The 19,042-nt window shown below is 35.2% G+C and overlaps 1 protein-coding gene across 1 annotated transcript in view; it reads left to right on the top strand.

Moving 5' to 3' along the window:
• The window catches only part of EYS (eyes shut homolog), a 1,986,267-nt gene that overhangs the window by 1,077,674 nt on the left and 889,551 nt on the right, over window positions 1–19,042 (top strand). Inside the window, 2 exon segments of the mRNA NM_001374351.1 lie at window positions 1,134–1,326; window positions 2,451–4,217. Coding sequence (NP_001361280.1) covers window positions 1,134–1,326; window positions 2,451–4,217 — 1,960 coding nt within the window.

Raw genomic sequence — 19,042 nt, 5'->3', positions numbered from 1 at the left:
CGAACTAGAAATACCATTTGACCCAGGCATCCCATTACTGGGTATATACCCAAAGGATTATAAATCATGCTGCTATAAAGACACATGCACACGTATGTTTATTGCGGCACTATTCATAATAGCAAAGACTTGGTGTTAGTTCTTTTCTAAAAGTATGATCAATTTCAGCAGTAAAGCCATCTGGTCCTGGGCTTTTCTTTGTTGAGAAAAGCAGTTATCTAACATCAGGAATCATCTGACATTTATACAAACTTTTTGGTGTGAGTTGAAAGTGACTACAGAATATGGAACTGTGAAACAACCACCACCCACATCTGAAACAAGACTTAAGTGTTCTGCAAATTAGATGTAATCTTTAACAAATATTAGAACACTAAAGCAGGGATGCCTATTAGGTATGTCTTTATTATTAGCAAATAGACATGTATTCGTATTTTAAAATCATTTTGAAATATTATTTTCTTACAAATAAAAATGATTCATATAGTATAACTTGTTTTTAACTCTACATTTATAAACGTATCTCTCTGGTCCATTTATACTTATTTATATATTATCGCAATTTTCATTCACAGTTTCTTCATGTGAAAGCTATTTTATAGGATATGGTAGAAATAGCCTTTTCATGTCAAACTAAAACATATAAAGATCATTCCTACTGCAAGCCAATACAAACTAAAATAATTTGAAAATCACAAGAATATGTTTTCAAATTTTCTGTTGCAGATACTGCATTTTACATTAGCTTCCAACTAAATTTGACTTTTAGAGCAGAAAAGTTTTATAATTTGTAATGTGACTTCTTTTTTATATCCACATTACTTACCATACAGTACAAATTCTTCATTGGAAAACTATATTCTCAAAAGTAAAAATAGTATTTTGACTTAAAATTAAAGGAATTAAGAATAAATTTGGGCATTCAACTGTGCATATCTCAAATTGAAAGGATTGAGTCCATTTTGAAATATGGGTAAAATGTACTATGGAGATTTAATTTTCAAGTAAAATATTTTATTTGAGCTATCCAATAAGTCTATGAAAATGCAAATGGATCTCAAAACAAACTTTAAAATTTCTCTCAGGAACAAAGAAACTGAGCTTAATTTAATTACTGTAATCGTCATTTGCAGACCTGCTCCACTGGGCTTCTTTGTGGTGATGAAATAAGGAGAATTACCTGTTTAACTCCCATCTTTCAAAGAACAGATCCCATTTCCACACAGACATACACAGTTCCCCCTTCTGAGACTTTGGTCAGCAGCTTTCCATCTATAAAGGCTACTAGAATACCAGCCATAATGGACACTTATCCAGTTGATCAAGGTAAGTAGAAGTGGGTAAGATATTAAGAAGTTTGAGTTTGAAAAAGTTGTGTAGTAAAAGCATATTTTCTGAATTGTTAAAATCTTTTTTTCTGAGATACATGATTTTTAGGGGTGTAAAATTAAGCACTATTGGTTCTGTCTCCTGTTTTAAGTTTTGTTTTAAGCAATGTTGTTTGCTAATACTATTTCTGTATCAGTAAAAAAATGTAAATTAACAGTTTTTATTCCACTGTGTAAATTTTAATAGACAACTGGACCTCAATCCCAGCACATTTTGTTTTAAAAGGTCCTTGTGCTACTTGCATCAATGTGTCTTTACTTCATATTCTCTGAGCCATTAAGGTAAATTTATATTCCTATCAAATTATTTGACTAACACTCAGATAAAAGATATGTGCTTATTTTCCTATTGTGAATTATTTTAACAACTTCAGGCTGTTTTTTACATGTCCAAATATTTAACTTTCTAAACCAAGTGATGTCATATTATAAACAGTACATTGTATATTAAATTCCAAATTTACTCTTCATGTAGCCAATGCCACTTCGGATAATCAGGGTAAGAATTGTAGCCCTTAGCAAGGAATTCTTTAAGAAAAAATAATTTTGAAGGCTATTGGGTATTCTAAGTAGAAATGTACCTTGTCTATTTTTCATCTATGTAATTTCTATTCTTTTAAAAAATTAAGTTGAAATATAGTGTTATCTAATATAAACAGAACATTTTGCCTATTGAGGAAGTAAAACAGTATTTCTAACATTTCTAGCCTGATAAGTCAAACATTCATTGGTTGTGTCAATGACAAGGAGTTGTAATTTTTCATGTTTTCTTATTCAAAGGAATCATTTAGTTGGGAATATGTCAATTCTGTGTAATGCCATTTGTTCTGACTTTAGCCCTCCCATGGAGTGTAAATAATAGGAATCTTTGCATTTATGCAGTTTGTGAAATCATTAAACTCCTCATGTACTTTTATTAGAAATGCGATTTACAGAACCATATTTGTCTACATATAATGGATGTAAGGTGGCAGTGCAATTTGCCTGAGATTTATCCCAGTGCCAAAGTGGTTCGTTTCTGATTCATTTTTCTAATCTTTTTGGCTTTTTTCCTTTTTGTGGGTCCAAAACAGACAGGCATTGTCAAGCATGACATTCTCCCAACCACTGGTTTGGCAGCGTTAAGAATTAGCACACCCTTGGAAAGCTACTTACTCGAAGAACTGATTGTCACTAGAGAGCTTTCAGCAAAACACGGTCTTCTTTCTTCCGCAGATGTTTCCTCTTCTCGATTCCTGAATTTTGGTATTCATGACCCAGCACAAATTGTCCAGGACAAAACATCGGTATCACATATGCCTATTCGAACTTCAGCAGCCACACTAGGTTTCTTTTTTCCTGATAGGAGAGCAAGGACCCCATTTATCATGTCTTCCGTTATGTCAGATTTTATTTTTCCTACACAATCTTTATTATTTGAGAACTATCAGACTGTTGCTTCATCTGCTACCCCAACGACTTCAGTAATTAGAAGCATTCCAGGGGCTGATATTGAGCTAAACAGGCAGTCATTACTCTCCCGTGGATTCCTGCTTACAGCTGCCTCCATAAGTGCAACTCCAGTTGTCTCTAGGGGGGCTCAAGAGGATATTGAAGAATATTCAGCTGATTCTTTAATTTCAAGAAGAGAGCACTGGAGATTGCTGAGCCCCTCGATGTCTCCCATTTTTCCTGCTAAGATAATTATATCTAAACAGGTAACCATCTTAAACTCATCAGCTCTGCACCGGTTCGGTACAAAAGCCTTCAATCCCAGTGAATATCAGGCTATTACTGAAGCTTCAAGCAACCAGAGACTCACAAACATCAAATCACAGGCTGCTGATTCTTTAAGAGAATTAAGCCAAACATGTGCAACATGTTCTATGACTGAAATAAAATCCTCTCGTGAATTCTCAGATCAAGTTTTGCATAGCAAACAGTCCCACTTTTATGAGACATTCTGGATGAACTCAGCGATATTAGCCAGCTGGTGTGCACTAATGGGAGCTCAAACTATCACTTCTGGGCATTCATTTTCTTCTGCTACTGAAATAACACCATCAGTGGCATTCACAGAAGTGCCATCTTTATTTCCTTCTAAAAAGAGTGCAAAAAGAACAATTTTATCCTCATCCTTGGAAGAATCCATTACCCTATCAAGTAATTTGGATGTTAATTTATGTTTGGATAAGACTTGTTTATCCATTGTCCCCTCACAAACTATCTCTTCAGACTTGATGAATTCTGATTTGACTTCAAAAATGACTACTGATGAACTGTCAGTATCAGCAAACATTTTAAAACTATTGAAAATAAGACAATATGGCATAACTATGGGCCCCACTGAGGTACTAAATCAAGACAGCTTATTGGACATGGAAAAAAGTAAAGGATCTCATACACCGTTCAAACTTCACCCAAGTGATAGTTCTCTGGATTTTGAGTTAAACTTACAAATTTATCCGGATGTTACTTTAAAGACATATTCAGAAATTACACATGCAAATGACTTCAAAAATACTCTGCCACCATTGACAGGCTCAGTGCCTGATTTTTCAGAAGTCACCACCAATGTTGCATTTTATACAGTTTCAGCAACTCCAGCACTTTCAATACAGACGTCTTCCTCCATGTCTGTAATTAGGCCAGATTGGCCATATTTTACAGATTATATGACCTCTCTTAAAAAAGAAGTCAAGACTTCTTCAGAATGGTCCAAATGGGAACTTCAGCCTAGTGTGCAATATCAGGAATTTCCCACTGCAAGCTGGCATCTTCCCTTCACTAGATCTCTTACTTTGTCTTCACTGGAATCCATTCTGGCACCTCAACAGCTGACGATTTCTGGTGAGTTTTTCAGTTTTTGTTCAGTAAACTTTTAGAAATGAGTTTCTTTTCTACAGAGAAGAAAGAGCCTGTCATGGTCACCGGGTGCTCTAAACAGCCTCATTGTAATCAGGGCAGCAGCCAGTTCAATGGAGAAGGCACCTGCTGTTGTACCTGACACAGATGGTTATTCTTTATGCACTGCCACAAAGGCTACCAGATCAATACAGTAGTAGGTTGGAGACAGCTATACTGCTGGCAAGCAATCAGAAACTGAACTAGTTCAATTTATTACAACAGATCTCTCAAAGTTTAGAAATAACTTATTATTCTCATTTCTTGAAATAGCTTCTTTGTCAAGTTGAACACAATATAACATACTCTTTCTAACGGTATCTTCAGTGGTAGCATTTTTTTTAATATGGGAAAGAGGAAATCACTGGAACTTTCTTGAGATTTCCTATCCTCTATGGCATGGTATATCATTTTTAAATTTAAAGTTTTGTGTTTCATTTTATATAATTCAGAATATAAGTTAATTTCATGTATTTTATTTAACAAAAGCACTATGCAAAAATTGAAGGAGATAATATCTGTGAATTTGAATTCAGAGCCTTGATATATTAATGATAAGCCAGTTTTCTTAGATAACAGTTCTTACTTTAAAGCGTATTTGAAATCACTAATCTCCTCTTGTAATTGCTATCAAATTGGTAAGGATGTAAAAAGGAAAAAGGTTAAAGAATTGTGTTTACCAGAAAGAGAAGATTTTTCATTATTTAAAGAAGTTCTATCTTGTGGAATTTATAAGTGTTACTTTGTGGCAGTGAAATTAATTTTTCCTTCAACGATAAACTTATAGTGGTTTGTGTCTGTGTATGTATGGTTGTGTGTTTTTGCTTCATATATTACCCTAATGTTTAAAAGGCTTTAGGTGTATAATTTATGGCTGAAAATTCAGTAACATGAAAGAACAAGTCATTCTATTTGGTATGTTCAATATGATATAATTTTGTCTACAAAATTTCTTAAAACCATGATAAAATTAATTACAAATTTAAATGTGGTATTCTCCTTGTACTTTTACAGGCTGATAGCTTGTGGTTTAGCTGTTGTAACTCACATAGAATGCCTAATACATCATTTCTCACATATAAGGTTCTTGGTAAATGTAGCAGAGTTAAAATGTCTCTCAAACAATTCATCCCATAGCCACCTCTTGGAAATAATCAGGACACAAATTCTTCATTATTAGTAAATAAAACCTTAAATTTGGTCTTTTTAAACATAATCTTGCTACTTTTCACTTTTCCCTTTCTTCATTCCCATTGCAACTATTCTTTGATTATTTTGACCTCACCTACATCTCCTAATCTCCTTCCAGTTTTTCTTGCCTTTCTAGTCATTTAGTCATTATAACAAATCATTTGCAAGGCATTTGTTGACATTTTCCAATATGTTCATCCACTGTGTTGATCAGAGTCACATCAGCGAATTAACACTCTAATTGGGTATTTGGGGAGAGTTCAATACGGTAATTACTTATTAAAACGTGGGTAGAGTTTAAGGAAAACTAAGGATCTCACAGTCCTCAAGAGACCAATAACAGCAAAACATAGTTACCAGCATTGGGCCTAAAGAGACAGAGGTAAGAGAAGGACCAGAACCTAAAACGGAAAGCTTCTAGGTTACAGAAGGTGTGGCCTTTGGAAGTAGGACACAGGTAATCCAATAAGAACAGACAGGGAGGAGACTAGAAAATACTAGACAACCCCTTTCCTGTTGGCTTCTAGTCTTCTGCAGGTGCTTCTTATTAACGAAAGCTGTTCAGTAGCTGGAGGCTAAAACCAGTCCTTTGAATTGATCTCCCGTGTTTAGAGGGTAGAATAAACAAGGGTGGAAAGAAGATCAGGAAAAGCACATGTTGATGTATTAGAGTCCTACATTTGTCAATTTCAATCTTGTATTTTGTCAAAATTCATAATAATGGCTTATTCCACTAAAATTCTTATGGAATTCCTCACCTAGGCTCTTAATTCTTCTAGGCAATCCTAATTAATTTTGAATTGGCTTCCTAAAATTTTCATCACAGTGATTATTTGAATTTTTTTCTGATCTTTCTTAGCATGAATATGATAACCATCTCATTTGTTTAGCAAATGAACTTATTTCTAACTTCTCAACTGACAAATACCATCTAGTCTAATTAGTCTTCTTTCTAGACTCCATCTTAAAATTATCTGGCAATGAAGGAAAGGAAAATACAAAAACTTGGTGATACAATTGTTCCAGAGCCTTGTGTTTAGAAGCTTATTCCTTATCCATGGAATTACTTTTACACCTTGTCAAAAATCAATCAATGGTATACATGCAGGTCAACTTCTGGAGTCTTAGTTTTTTTTCAATTAATCCATATGTCTTTCTTTTACCCAATTCCAAACTGTCTTGGTTACTATAGTATTTTCTACTTTTAAAATTGTTTTACACAATTTAGATGCAGATGTTGTCATAGTAGTCATTGTTTGGTATCCATGAAAGACTGGGTTCCAGGAATGTGCAGATATCTAAAATGATGGCCAGCACCAAGTTAAACAACTAGGCATTACATAAATATGATTTCTGTGTTGTTCACTCTTGTACACCTAATATCTGACACTAAGTGGCATTAAAATAGCTGCTTAATAGTGGTTGTATAAAGTCATTAAAACATATTACTGGAAATGATCTTTATAAAAACTCTGGTCTAATCTCTTCATGTAGAGAAATGATATAGTAGGCCATAGTCTAATGTTCTACAATGCAAAAATCTTTTTTTAAATTTTATTTTATTTTATTATTATACTTTAAGTTTTAGGGTACATGTGCACAGTGTGCAGGTTAGTTACATATGTATACATGTGCCATGCTGGTGTGCTGCACCCATTAACTCGTCATGTAGCATTAGGTATATCTCCTAATGCTATCCCTCCACCCTCCCCCAACCCCACAACAGTCCCCAGAGTGTGATGTTCCCCTTCCTGTGTCCATGTGTTCTCATTGTTCAATTCCCACCTATGAGTGAGAATATGCGGTGTTTGGTTTTTTGTTCTTGCGATAGTTTACTGAGAATGATGATTTCCAATTTCATCCATGTCCCTACAAAGGACATGAACGCATCATTTTTGATGGCTGCATAGTATTCCATGGTATATATGTGCCACATTTTCTTAATCCAGTCTATCATTGTTGGACATTTGGGTTGGTTCCAAGTCTTTGCTATTGTGAATAGTGCCCCAATAAACATACGTGTGCATGTGTCTTTATAGCAGCATGATTTATAGTCCTTTGGGTATATACCCAGTAATGGGATGGCTGGGTCAAATGGTATTTCCAGTTCTAGATCCCTGAGGAATCGCCACACTGACTTCCACAATGGTTGAACTAGTTTACAGTCCCACCAACAGTGTAAAAGTGTTCCTATTTCTCCACATCCTCTCCAGCACCTGTTGTTTCCTGACTTTTTAATGATTGCCACTGTAACTGGTGTGAGATGGTATCTCATTGTGATTTTGATTTGCATTTCTCTGATGACCAGTGATGGTGAGCATTTTTTCATGTGTTTTTTGGCTGCATAAATGTCTTCTTTTGAGAAGTGTCTGTTCATATCCTTCACCCACTTTTTGATGGGGTTGTTTGGTTTTTCTGGTCAATTTGTTTGAGTTCATTGTAGATTCTGGATATTAGCCCTTTGTCAGATGAGTAGGTTGTGAAAATTTTCTCCCATTCTGTAGGTTGCCTGTTCACTCTGATGGTACTTTCTTTTGCTGTGCAGAAGCTCTTTAGTTTAATTAGATCCCATTTGTCAATTTTGGCTTTCATTGCCATTGCTTTTGGTGTTTTAGACATGAAGTCCTTGCCCATGCCGATGCCCTGAATGGTAATGCCTAGGTTTTCTTCTGGGGTTTTTATGGTTTTAGGTCTAACATTTAAGTCTCTAATCCATCTTGAATTAATTTTTGTATAAGGTGTAAGGAAGGGATCCAGTTTCAGCTTTCTACATATGACTAGCCAGTTTTCCCAGCACCACTTATTAAATAGGGAATCCTTTCCCCATTGCTTGTTTTTCTCAGGTTTGTCAAAGATCAGATAGTTGTAGATATGCGGCATTATTTCTGAGGGCTCTGTTCTGTTCCATTGATCTACATCTCTGTTTTGGTACCAGTACCATGCTGTTTTGGTTACTGTAGCCTTGTAGTATAGTTTGAAGTCAGGTAGCGTGATGCCTCCAGCTTTGTTCTTTTGGCTTAGGATTGACTTGGTGATGCGAGCTCTTTTTTGGTTCCATATGAACTTTAAAGTAGTTTTTTCCAATTCTGTGAAGAAAGTCATTGGTAGCTTGATGGGGATGGCCTTGAATCTATAAATTACCTTGGGCAGTATGGCCATTTTCACGATATTGATTCTTCCTACCCATGAGCATGGAATGTTCTTCCATTTGTCTGTATCCTCTTTTATTTCATTGAGCAGTGGTTTGTAGTTCTCCTTGAAGAGGTCCTTCACTTCCCTTGTAAGTTGGATTCCTAGGTGTTTTATTCTCTTTGAAGCAATTGTGAATGGGAGTTCACTCATGATTTGGCTCTCTGTTTGTCTGTTATTGATGTATAAGAATGCTTGTGATTTTTGCACATTGATTTTGTATCCTGAGACTTTGCTGAAGTTGCTTATCAGCTTAAGAAGATTTTGGGCTGAGACAATGGAGTTTTCTAGATATACAATCATGTCATCTGCAAACAGGGACAATTTGACTTCCTCTTTTCCTAATTGAATACCCTTTATTTCCTTCTCCTGCCTCATTGCCCTGGCAGGAACTTCCAATATTATGTTGAGTAGGAGTAGTGAGAGAGGGCATCCCTGTCTTCTGCCATTTTTCAAAGGGAATTCTTCCAGTTTTTGCCCATTCAGTATGATATTGACTGTGGCTTTGTCATAGATAGCTGTTATGATTTTGAGATACGTCCCATCAATACCTAATTTATTGAGAGTTTTTAGCATGAAGCGTTGTTGAATTTTGTCCAAGGCCTTTTCTGCATCTCTTGAGATAATCATGTGGTTTTTATCTTTGGTTCTGTTTATGTGCTGGATTACATTTATTGATTTGCGTATATTGAACCAGCCTTGCATCCCAGGGATGAAGCCCACTTGATCATGGTGGATAAGCTTTTTGATGTGCTGCTGGATTCAGTTTGCCAGTATTTTATTGAGGATTTTTGCATCAATGTTCATCAAGGATATTGGTCTAAAATTCTCTTTTTTGGTTGTGTCTCTGCCCAGCTTTGGTATCAGGATGATGCTGGCCTCATAAAATGAGTTAGGGAGGATTCCCTCTCTTTCTATTGATTGGAATAGTTTCAGAAGGAATGGTACCAGTTCCTCCTTGTACCTCTGGTAGAATTCGGCTGTGAATCCATCTGGTCCTGGACTCTTTTTGGTTGGTAAGCTATTGATTATTGCCACAATTTCAGATCCTGTTATTGGTCTATTCAGAGATTCAACTTCTTCCTGGTTTAGTCTTGGGAGGGTGTATGTGTCGAGGAATTTATCCGTTTCTTCCAGATTTTCTAGTTTATTTGCATAGAGGTGTTTGTAGTATTCTCTGATGGTAGTTTGTATTTCTGTGGGATCGGTGGTGATATCCCCTTTATCATTTTTTATTGCATCTATTTGATTCTTCTCTCTTTTCTTCTTTATTAGTCTTGCTAGAGGTCTATCAATTTTGTTGATCCTTTCAAAAAACCAGCTCCTGGATTCATTAATTTTTGAAGGGTTTTTTGTGTCTCTATTTCCTTCAGTTCTGCTCTGATTTTAGTTATTTCTTGCCTTCTGCTAGCTTTTGAATGTGTTTGCTCTTGCTTTTCTTGTTCTTTTAATTGTGATGTTAGGGTGTCAATTTTGGATCTTTCCTGCTTTCTCTTGTGGGCATTTAGTGCTATAAATTTCCCTCTACACACTGCTTTGAATGTGTCTCAGAGATTCTGGTATGTTGTGTCTTTGTTCTCGTTGGTTTCAAAGAACATCTTTATTTCTGCCTTCATTTCGTTATGTACCCAGTAGTCATTCAGGAGCAGGTTGTTCAGTTTCCATGTAGTTGAGCGTTTTTGAGTGAGTCTTAATCCTGAGTTCTAGTTTGATTGCACTGTGGTCTGAGAAACAGTGCAAAAATCTTGAAAGGTTAAGCTATTATTTATAACTGTTTTTACACATAATGGTTTCCATGACACTGCCAAAATATAGAACAAATGTGTAACTGATGAAGGGAGATGTTTGCTTCCAAAGTGGACCACTGAATGCTATCATTTCCACTATATGTGGTATTTCCATAATAGAAAAGTAGCTAAGGTAGCAAGCCTATAATTTTAGAGTCTCTTGCTGCTGGTGAATTTCTCCCTTTGTATTGGACCACTAGAAAAAAAAATGACACTCTGAGCAACCTCTTGCGATTAACAAAGTGAGGCATCATGGAGCCACCTCTATCAACATGATTCTTTGAGTTTTGTGTACTTTTTGAAGTGCATGATTGCTGGCCCTGTAGTACGGTGACAGCTCTATTAAATTGAATCAAAGTGCTTTTCTCTGACGTCTTCGAAACTGGATGACTTTGTGTGATTTGATTTAACATACAAAGGAAATAAAATTTAAGAGAAAAAGGGAACATATTCTAGCAATTTCTCATTCTTTTCCTACAGCAATATAACTCTATTTTTTTCTACTAGTTATTTGGGAAGGATATAAGAAAGAGCAATCAGAGCTTCATGAGCCAAATATTCTCAAATAGCAATGGATAGGAAAAATAGAGTGTTTGAGTTATGTTTATTCCATTTTTAGTTGTAAAATTCTAAATTTAAAAATGTACACTGCAGATAAAATTCTAATAAATGGCAAAGGGGCATTTCCTCCAAGAATAAAAAGGATAAGTCAAGGTAAGATATTTAATAATATAATTTACTGCATCATTAAACAAAAAGACTTTAACACTTAATTGATAGTTTATTAAATGTGTTCATTTTATCTCTTGTTTTTTCTTTCTGAAAAGATTTACATCTTCAAATCTTTTTGGCATCTATTAATATTTCCTAATCATACCAATATAGAAATAGCTCACAATAATATTCGGTGTCTTAATGCTGAAACAGAAGAGATAGTTTCATTAAACACATTAATAGTTCAAAATGCCTTATGTATACATGTACACATATTTCTTACTCATAATTTAGAAAATACGGAAAAAATGCATTAAGCGTCTTAGTCTATTTGTGCTGCTATTACAAAATACCACAGAATGGGGATTTATTTCTCAGTTTTGGAGACTGGTAAGTTCTAGATCAAGGTGCCAGCAAGTTCAATGAGTGTCTGGCGAAGAATGTTTCCTCATGTATGGTGCATTCTAGGTGTCCTCATGTGGAAGAAATGTCAAAAGGGCTGAACTCACCCCATCAAGCACTGTTATCAGACACTAATTACATCCAGAAGAGAGAATACTTCATGGTCTAATCACCTCCTAACGACCCTACTTTTTAATACTGCAGCACTGGTGATTGAGCTTCAACATGAATTTTAGAGTAGACATAAATATCCAAATCATAGCATTAAGCAACAAAAAATTCAAACTACTGCTTATTAAAACCATACAGAACAGTTTAAAAGGTAAAATTTACTAACCATAGAAGTATATAAATGGACACGTGGTATCTTAATTTGAGCACTCAGAAATGTAGGCTTTTAATGTTACATACAGTATTTGAAAAGTATAAAGGAATTCCAAACAAGGCCAAATAAGATAATACTTAGAACTTATACTATTTTAAAGTGCAAAAGTATAACCAAGAAAGTGTTGAATAGAAAGGGCAATAAGAGAATGTGTATGTTTTTGTAACACATAAAAACTGTAGTTAAAATATTATATTGCTCCAGACAATGCTGATAAAAGGAAATAGAATAGAAAGTCTAGATATACATGCTATATATAAAACTACATCCAAGGGGTGATTGTGAGTCCATAGAGAAAGATTATTTACTGAATTCTGTTGATGCATTGTTTCATTTTGAAAACTCGTTCTCTATGTTTCAGGCCAAAATAAATTGTATTAGGAATAACCACATAAAATTGCAAAACAAAACATTCAATGATCTGAATAAAAGTTTCAACATTTATTTTAGCTACAGTGGGTATGTGTGCAGGTTTGTTACATGGTGTATTGTGTGATGCTGAGGTTTAAGGTACAGATCCCATCATCCAAATAGTGAGCATAGTATCCAATATGTAGGTATTTCAACCCCTACCTGCTCCCTCCCCAACTTCTAGTCCAAAGTGTCTGCTGGTCCTATGTTTATGCCCATAGGTACTCACTGTTTAGGTCCTACTTACACATGAGAACATGTAGTATTTGGTTTCCTATTCTTGTGTTAATTCACTTAGGATAATGACCTCAAGCTGTATCCATATTGCTGCAAAGGACATGATTTTGTTCTTTTTATGGCTATGTAGTATTCAATGATGTATATGCACCACCTTTTATACAGTCCATCATTGACTGGCACCTGGGTTGGTTCTGTGTCTTTGCTGTTATGAATAGTGGAGTGATGAACATACAAATGTATGTGTCTTTTTAGTAAAACTATTTTATTTTGAGTATATATCCAGTAACGATATTGCTGGGTCAAATAATAGTATTTATTTAATCTCAAAATTGAAAATTTTTAACTGTGAAAGCAAAATTAGAAAATTATAAATTAAGTGTTGATAGTGAGTACATTTTATAGTACATTAAGTAAAAGTAATACCTTTCTAAGCCAAAAAATGATCTTAAGCATTGTTAAAGAAAACATATGCAGCCATGTTTTACCTTACAAGACAGACATATGATTATTAAGTGTTCTTTTAAATTGATGGCAAAATGCTGACCACTAGAACAGTAAAACAATTTGCAAATAAAAACTATATGCAGTAAAATATATTCAAAAATTATTAAGAGCAACTCAGAGTATCAAATTCAAAATGCGACACAAATTTTAACTACCTATTTGTTAGTCTTTTTTTTTCCAATTGTAATGGTCTGAATTAGGAAAGTCACAGTGGAGGCACTCTATTGGTGGGAGAGTAAGTTGGCACCATCTTTCTGGAGGATTATTTGCTAATAAAAATTTTAAAAGCATTAAAATATAATTTCAATTTTAGAAAATTATTACTGATACATTAAAAATTATATTAAAATTTTAAAAAATTGGAAAGCAACTATTATTGTAATATGGTAGCTTTAGTAAATATTGACATGGAAAATTGCTTATCTCATCCTATAGAAAAAAATGTAAAACCATGTATACAACCCATTTCTAAATACATGTGTACATGCACACCACACATATGCAACCTAATTCTTCCAGAACCTTAATATTGTTTTTAATATTTACTTTTATTTTCTACATGCTTTACACATTACTATATACTTTTTATCAGAACAAAATATGTTTTTGCAAATATGTGTTTTATTGAGATATTAAGAATATTTCAAAAAGCATATTTGATCATTTTATTCATGTTAGATTAAAATAAACTACAAGAATTTTGAGAAATATATTCATGTAGAAAATTATTGTAAGTCATAGCATTATAATAGTTAACAGGAAATCAATTGAGAAAAGTATAATATATATCTTGCATGGAACACAGAGATATATTTTATGTCCAAACATGCCATCTACATATTTTTAATGAAATTATTATGTTTATGTTAAAATCATTAATCACATTTCTACAGCATTCTTTACGTTTTAGTGAAATTAGAAGAAAAATTGAGTGGAATTAATCACATTTTTGTTTTTTTGAGGCAGAATCTCATTCTTCTTGCCCAGGCTGGAGTGTGATGGTGCAATCTCGGCTCACTGCAACCTCTGCCTCCCGGGTTCAAGCGATTCTCCTGCCTCAGCCTCCTGAGTAGCTGGGATAACAGGCATCTGTCACCACGCCTGGCTAATGTTGTATTTTTAGTGGAGATGGGGTTTCTCTATGTTGGTCAAGCTGGTCTTGAACTCCTAACCTCAGGTGATCTGCCCACCTTGGCCTCCCAAAGTATTGGGATAACAGGCGTGAGCTACTGTGCCTGGCCTAATCACATCATTTTATTCAATATTCAAGTGTTCATTGATGGTCTACTTTGTGACAGGCACCAGCCACCACTATGATTGTTTGTTTGTTTGCCTGCTTGCTTATTTGGGCACTGAAGTGTTGAAATATGAGCTGTAACTCTTTAACACAACATCGTTTTTCTTTTCTACCTATTTTGAATCGTATATTTATATCCCAGGGTTTTTTTGAATAATGTTTATATCCCAGGGTTTTCAAACTCCTCATTCCTATATTTACATTTTATAAACCAGCAAATAAGGAAAAAGTTTTCCTTCTGATTAAAACTATTAAACACCAGAGAAGATGTCCAACCTACAAGTAAAATGTAGACACTTCCAGCCATACCTCTCCAAGTTACCTTACTACATTAAAAGTCACCCAGAACCCTTTTCCTGTGGCCAAGGAAGTATTTGCATGGAAGACAGAATCTTTTGTAACAATATATAATGTCACTTTTGTTCTAACTTACTTAAAATATATACAATTAACCTCATTTGGAACTAACCCAGCAATGAATGCTGCTGGTTTTCCTACAGGGCTGAAACCCAACACGCAGGAGCAATAAGATCAGAAGTAAAATCCTGGCATTTTCTTTCCTGTACATCTGCTAGCACCTTCCTAACAAATGAAAGCCCCATGCTTTTGTGTTGTGCTAGTTTGTAGTATTCCAGAGCATTCATTATTTGCATTTCATTCCCACTAGTCACTGCATGGAATAGTGTTATTGACATTCTATAGAGAATACAGTAGAGTGATTGTGACAGTTCAATAATACAAACTTTTTTGTGCATTCTACAGTTCTTTGGTTTTGAAATACTTTCATTTTCATTGCTGAATATCCATCTCAGTGGTACATGACCTTGGAAAAACAGCAAGCAAAAAAAAAAGACCAAGAATTGGCAAACTATAGCCTGCAGGCCAAATCTTACCCATTCCTTGTTTTTGGAAAGACAATTTTACTGGAACACAGCTATAACTATACCAATTCATGTACATCAGCAGTCCCCGAAATTTCTGGCACTCATGGAAGACAGTTTTTCCACGGGGGGCTAGGGGATGGTTTTGGGATGAAACTGCTCTACTTCAGATCACCAGGCATTAGTCAGATTCTCATCAGAAGCATGAAACCTAGATCCCTCACATGTGCAGTTCACAACGGGGTTCACCTCCAATGAGAATCTAATGTGGCTGTTGATCTGATAGGAGGCTCACCTCCTGCTATGCAGCCCAGTTCCTAACAGGCCACAGACAGGTACCAATCCATGGCCCAGGGGTTGGAGACCACTGGTTTACATATTATCTATGACTAATTTCGTACAATGACAACAAAGTTGAATAGTTGTGACAGAGGTTGTGTCATACATAGCAAGCCCAGAATACTTACTATGTTGTTCTTTATAGGAAAACTTGCCAGCATCTGATATAACGATATGGGTAAATTTTGACAATTCTCAGTTTGGTTTATTTTACTTTTCTGGCCAAGTTTTTAGTATCAGCCATAAATGGACTCAGAAAAGCTCAGATTTCAGACCTACTTAATCCTATTGTTCTATCTCAAGTCACAATGCCCCGTCTTCTCTACCACTCTGATGGCGCCCTATCATAAAGACATAGACAGTGATAGACACCCATTATCTGCCCTTCGTGAAGCCCTCAGATCTGTCCAGTGTTGGCTTCAGGGGTGTGTGACCTCAGAAGGACTTCACTCTTGGTGGAGCCACAGTATGTAATAGCTCAGTGAGACTCGAGTACAACGTAAGGGCATTATACAAGCCACTGGCTTCAGTGTTTCCACTGTTGTGGTAAGAATAACATGCACGTATGAACCATGAAGTATAAATTATGTAATTTTGATGTTTAAATGTTAAATTATCTTATATTTATCATTAAAGCTGGCATTACGCAACATAAAGATAAATGGTAGTGTTTATGCCAATATTTGAAAATTTTTCTTACATGGAATGATATTAAACAGCAAATAAAATACCATAAAATGATTAAAGACCATAAAACAAAGGAAAAACTTTATATCTAATTACCTGTAACAGTACATTTTCCCTACTTTTTTGAACAAATGGTCCTGATTTTCATTTTCAACTCAGCCCAGAACATTTTGTATGTAGCTTGGTCCATGGTGCCACTATTTTGTAATTTCCTTCCCTTCTCTGCCACCGCAGTTTTATGCACAGTCTCCTCTTCACATGCTGACCGCTTAAATGTTAGAATCCTCCAACGTTTGCTCTTAGATGTTTCCCATCACTCTTTGTCCCTTCCTCCTCTCTTTCCACTCGTCTTTAATTCTTTAGTCAATTCTTATTCCTTTATTCCACAATTTGTCTTTGCACTTTCACTCATAGATTCAAATATCTGCAGAGATATATACTCTTTTATTTTGTACTATTTATTGTGTTTCACCTGTAAGTCTCTCAATACTTTAAACTTGAGATAAAATTGTTATCTTCCCAACACCAAAAATCTTCATCTCTCTCCCTACTCATATTTCCTTTTCCCTGATTCATTTCTCATATGAAATTTACATCCATCTGGATTTCTAAACTTCAGGGTAAACTTTATCAAAAATACTATGAATTATATTTAGGAATTCTCTCATTCAGCTTTTTATGTCTGTTTATTACAACTCCAGTTTCGGCTCTTATGATCTCTCTTGAACTAATGCAGTTCTCTCTAAATGGACAATTTCTAGTCTCTAGTCTTTCTATTCTGCCTTCCACATTATTTTCAGAGGTTTAAAAATAATATACACATATACATATTATTTTCTTTCCTCTATTTTAAAAGTTACAAGAGTTATTCTTTTTTATGAGAAAAAGTTTAAAATACTAAGCATTCCAACTAGTATATTCAACCTTGATTGCATCATCTAAAGTCATTCTCTACCACTCATTTCTAACCTGTTTTATGATTCACCATTCCTCAGTCCTGTCATACAGTTGCACAGCTCTGCACTTTACAGTTCATAGTCCCTTCTCATGAATGCCCTTTATTGCCCAGTCTATTAGAATTCCTGTCCTAAGACCCAATTCAAATGTCACTGCCTATTGGAAGACTTCTGTGAAAAAAACCTTGAAGATTTAATTTTTCCCTTTATCCTTGCTCCCATAGAATATTGTGCATAACTCAATGTCACCTTGACTTTGGTCATCTGTTGTTTATGTTAGCTTCTCTCAGCAGTATTTGGGCTTTTTCAGGAGGAGTTATATGTTAATAGACATAATACTTTATCCAAAGCTTTGCTGTAAGAATGGAGATCCCAGAAAAGGCTGTAAGTCATCTATCTTAAAAATTGCCACAAAGACTTATCAACTTAATATAGGTTAAGAAGGCTTAGCTATGAAAGCTTCTATGAACAGAGCAACATAAGCTATGAAAATGTCGAAGTCTAGGAATGGAAAACACCCTGGGACTTAAAAAAATAAATAAATATAATGTGACTGGTTCCTAAGGAAGAAGTTGGGTGGCTCAATATACAGTAATCCCAATAAATTATCAACTTAGTGATGGCTAAGAGTAACTTTGAACAGGTCAATGATTTGATACCACAAGACTCCAGGCAGCTAGTGAGACATGTAAAGGTAAGATATCATGGCTTGTTTCAAAGTAACCAGCCAGTATAGTGCTTGATTCCAGATGTCCAGAAAGCAGGATTCATGTAGGAAAGAGCTGCCTGTTCTTGAGCAAAGATTCAGTACAGCAGAATTTCAGGACTTAGTATCAGTTCTACACTGAGAATATGAATGAGAATGGGCATTTTCATGTTCTAAGCAGAGGATCTAAGCCAATAACCCTGTCTGTGACCTGGTCCAGTGATAATAAGGCTTGTGGAGGACATTTATAAGGAGGAAATGGTTGGACCAAGAAACAACACAGATACTCAGTGGGCGTCTCTAGAAATCATTGAAATGAGGACAAAAATTCCTGGTTTCAAGGATAATTATAATAGTAACTGGCATTTATTTAATACCTGCTTCATACATGAGAATGGTCTGGGGTTGAAGATTTGGTCTCTATACAACTTTCTAGATGTTGCAAAGGCAAAGACTATCTTTGCTCAGGTTCCAGTGAGTTGGCATTGGAATTTGAGTATGTGAAATCCAGATATCATGGATTTTTTCCTTCCAATATACTGTTCAAGGAAGGAAGTGAGGTTCTGCTTATCATTTTTGTCCTTCAGGCCTTCATTGACTTTCCTGCTAGGGCAGATCTTAGCTGGGTCTTCTACTGAAGAGCATCTCTCACTCCAGGTATTGAGAAAGGCCAGAGCAGAATTGATTAAAGCAAGGGAGCAGGGATCAAAACTGGAATAAAGACCTGAGACACATTCTTTTGCCCATGAGTAGGACCAACATACCTAATTCTGCTAATGAGGAGAAGAACTTGCTTCTCCACAGACTTTTTAAATTCTATTTACTAATGTCAGTCACTTGTACATAGAAAATTAATGAAAAGATATTTCTGTTGCCTCCCAAATCTATTTATACTTGAAGCGTGTGGTGCAGTATGACAAGTTGTCACTTTAATAGGCATCAATCAGCAATATTTTGAGATGGTACATAATGTCAGTAGTTAAGATATTATTTAAACCCCTCAACAGTGTTATCACCTAAGTGTAATAGTGATTACCATAAAATATATTCTTCCATAATAACCATGTTTCACTTGGCAGCGT

This window comes from Pongo abelii, chromosome 5 (assembly GCF_028885655.2).
Source record: "Pongo abelii isolate AG06213 chromosome 5, NHGRI_mPonAbe1-v2.0_pri, whole genome shotgun sequence".
In the NCBI taxonomy this organism is placed as follows: domain Eukaryota; kingdom Metazoa; phylum Chordata; class Mammalia; order Primates; family Hominidae; genus Pongo; species Pongo abelii.
Note: the sequence above shows the minus strand (reverse complement) of the source record. Positions and strands in the feature narration are given on the sequence as shown.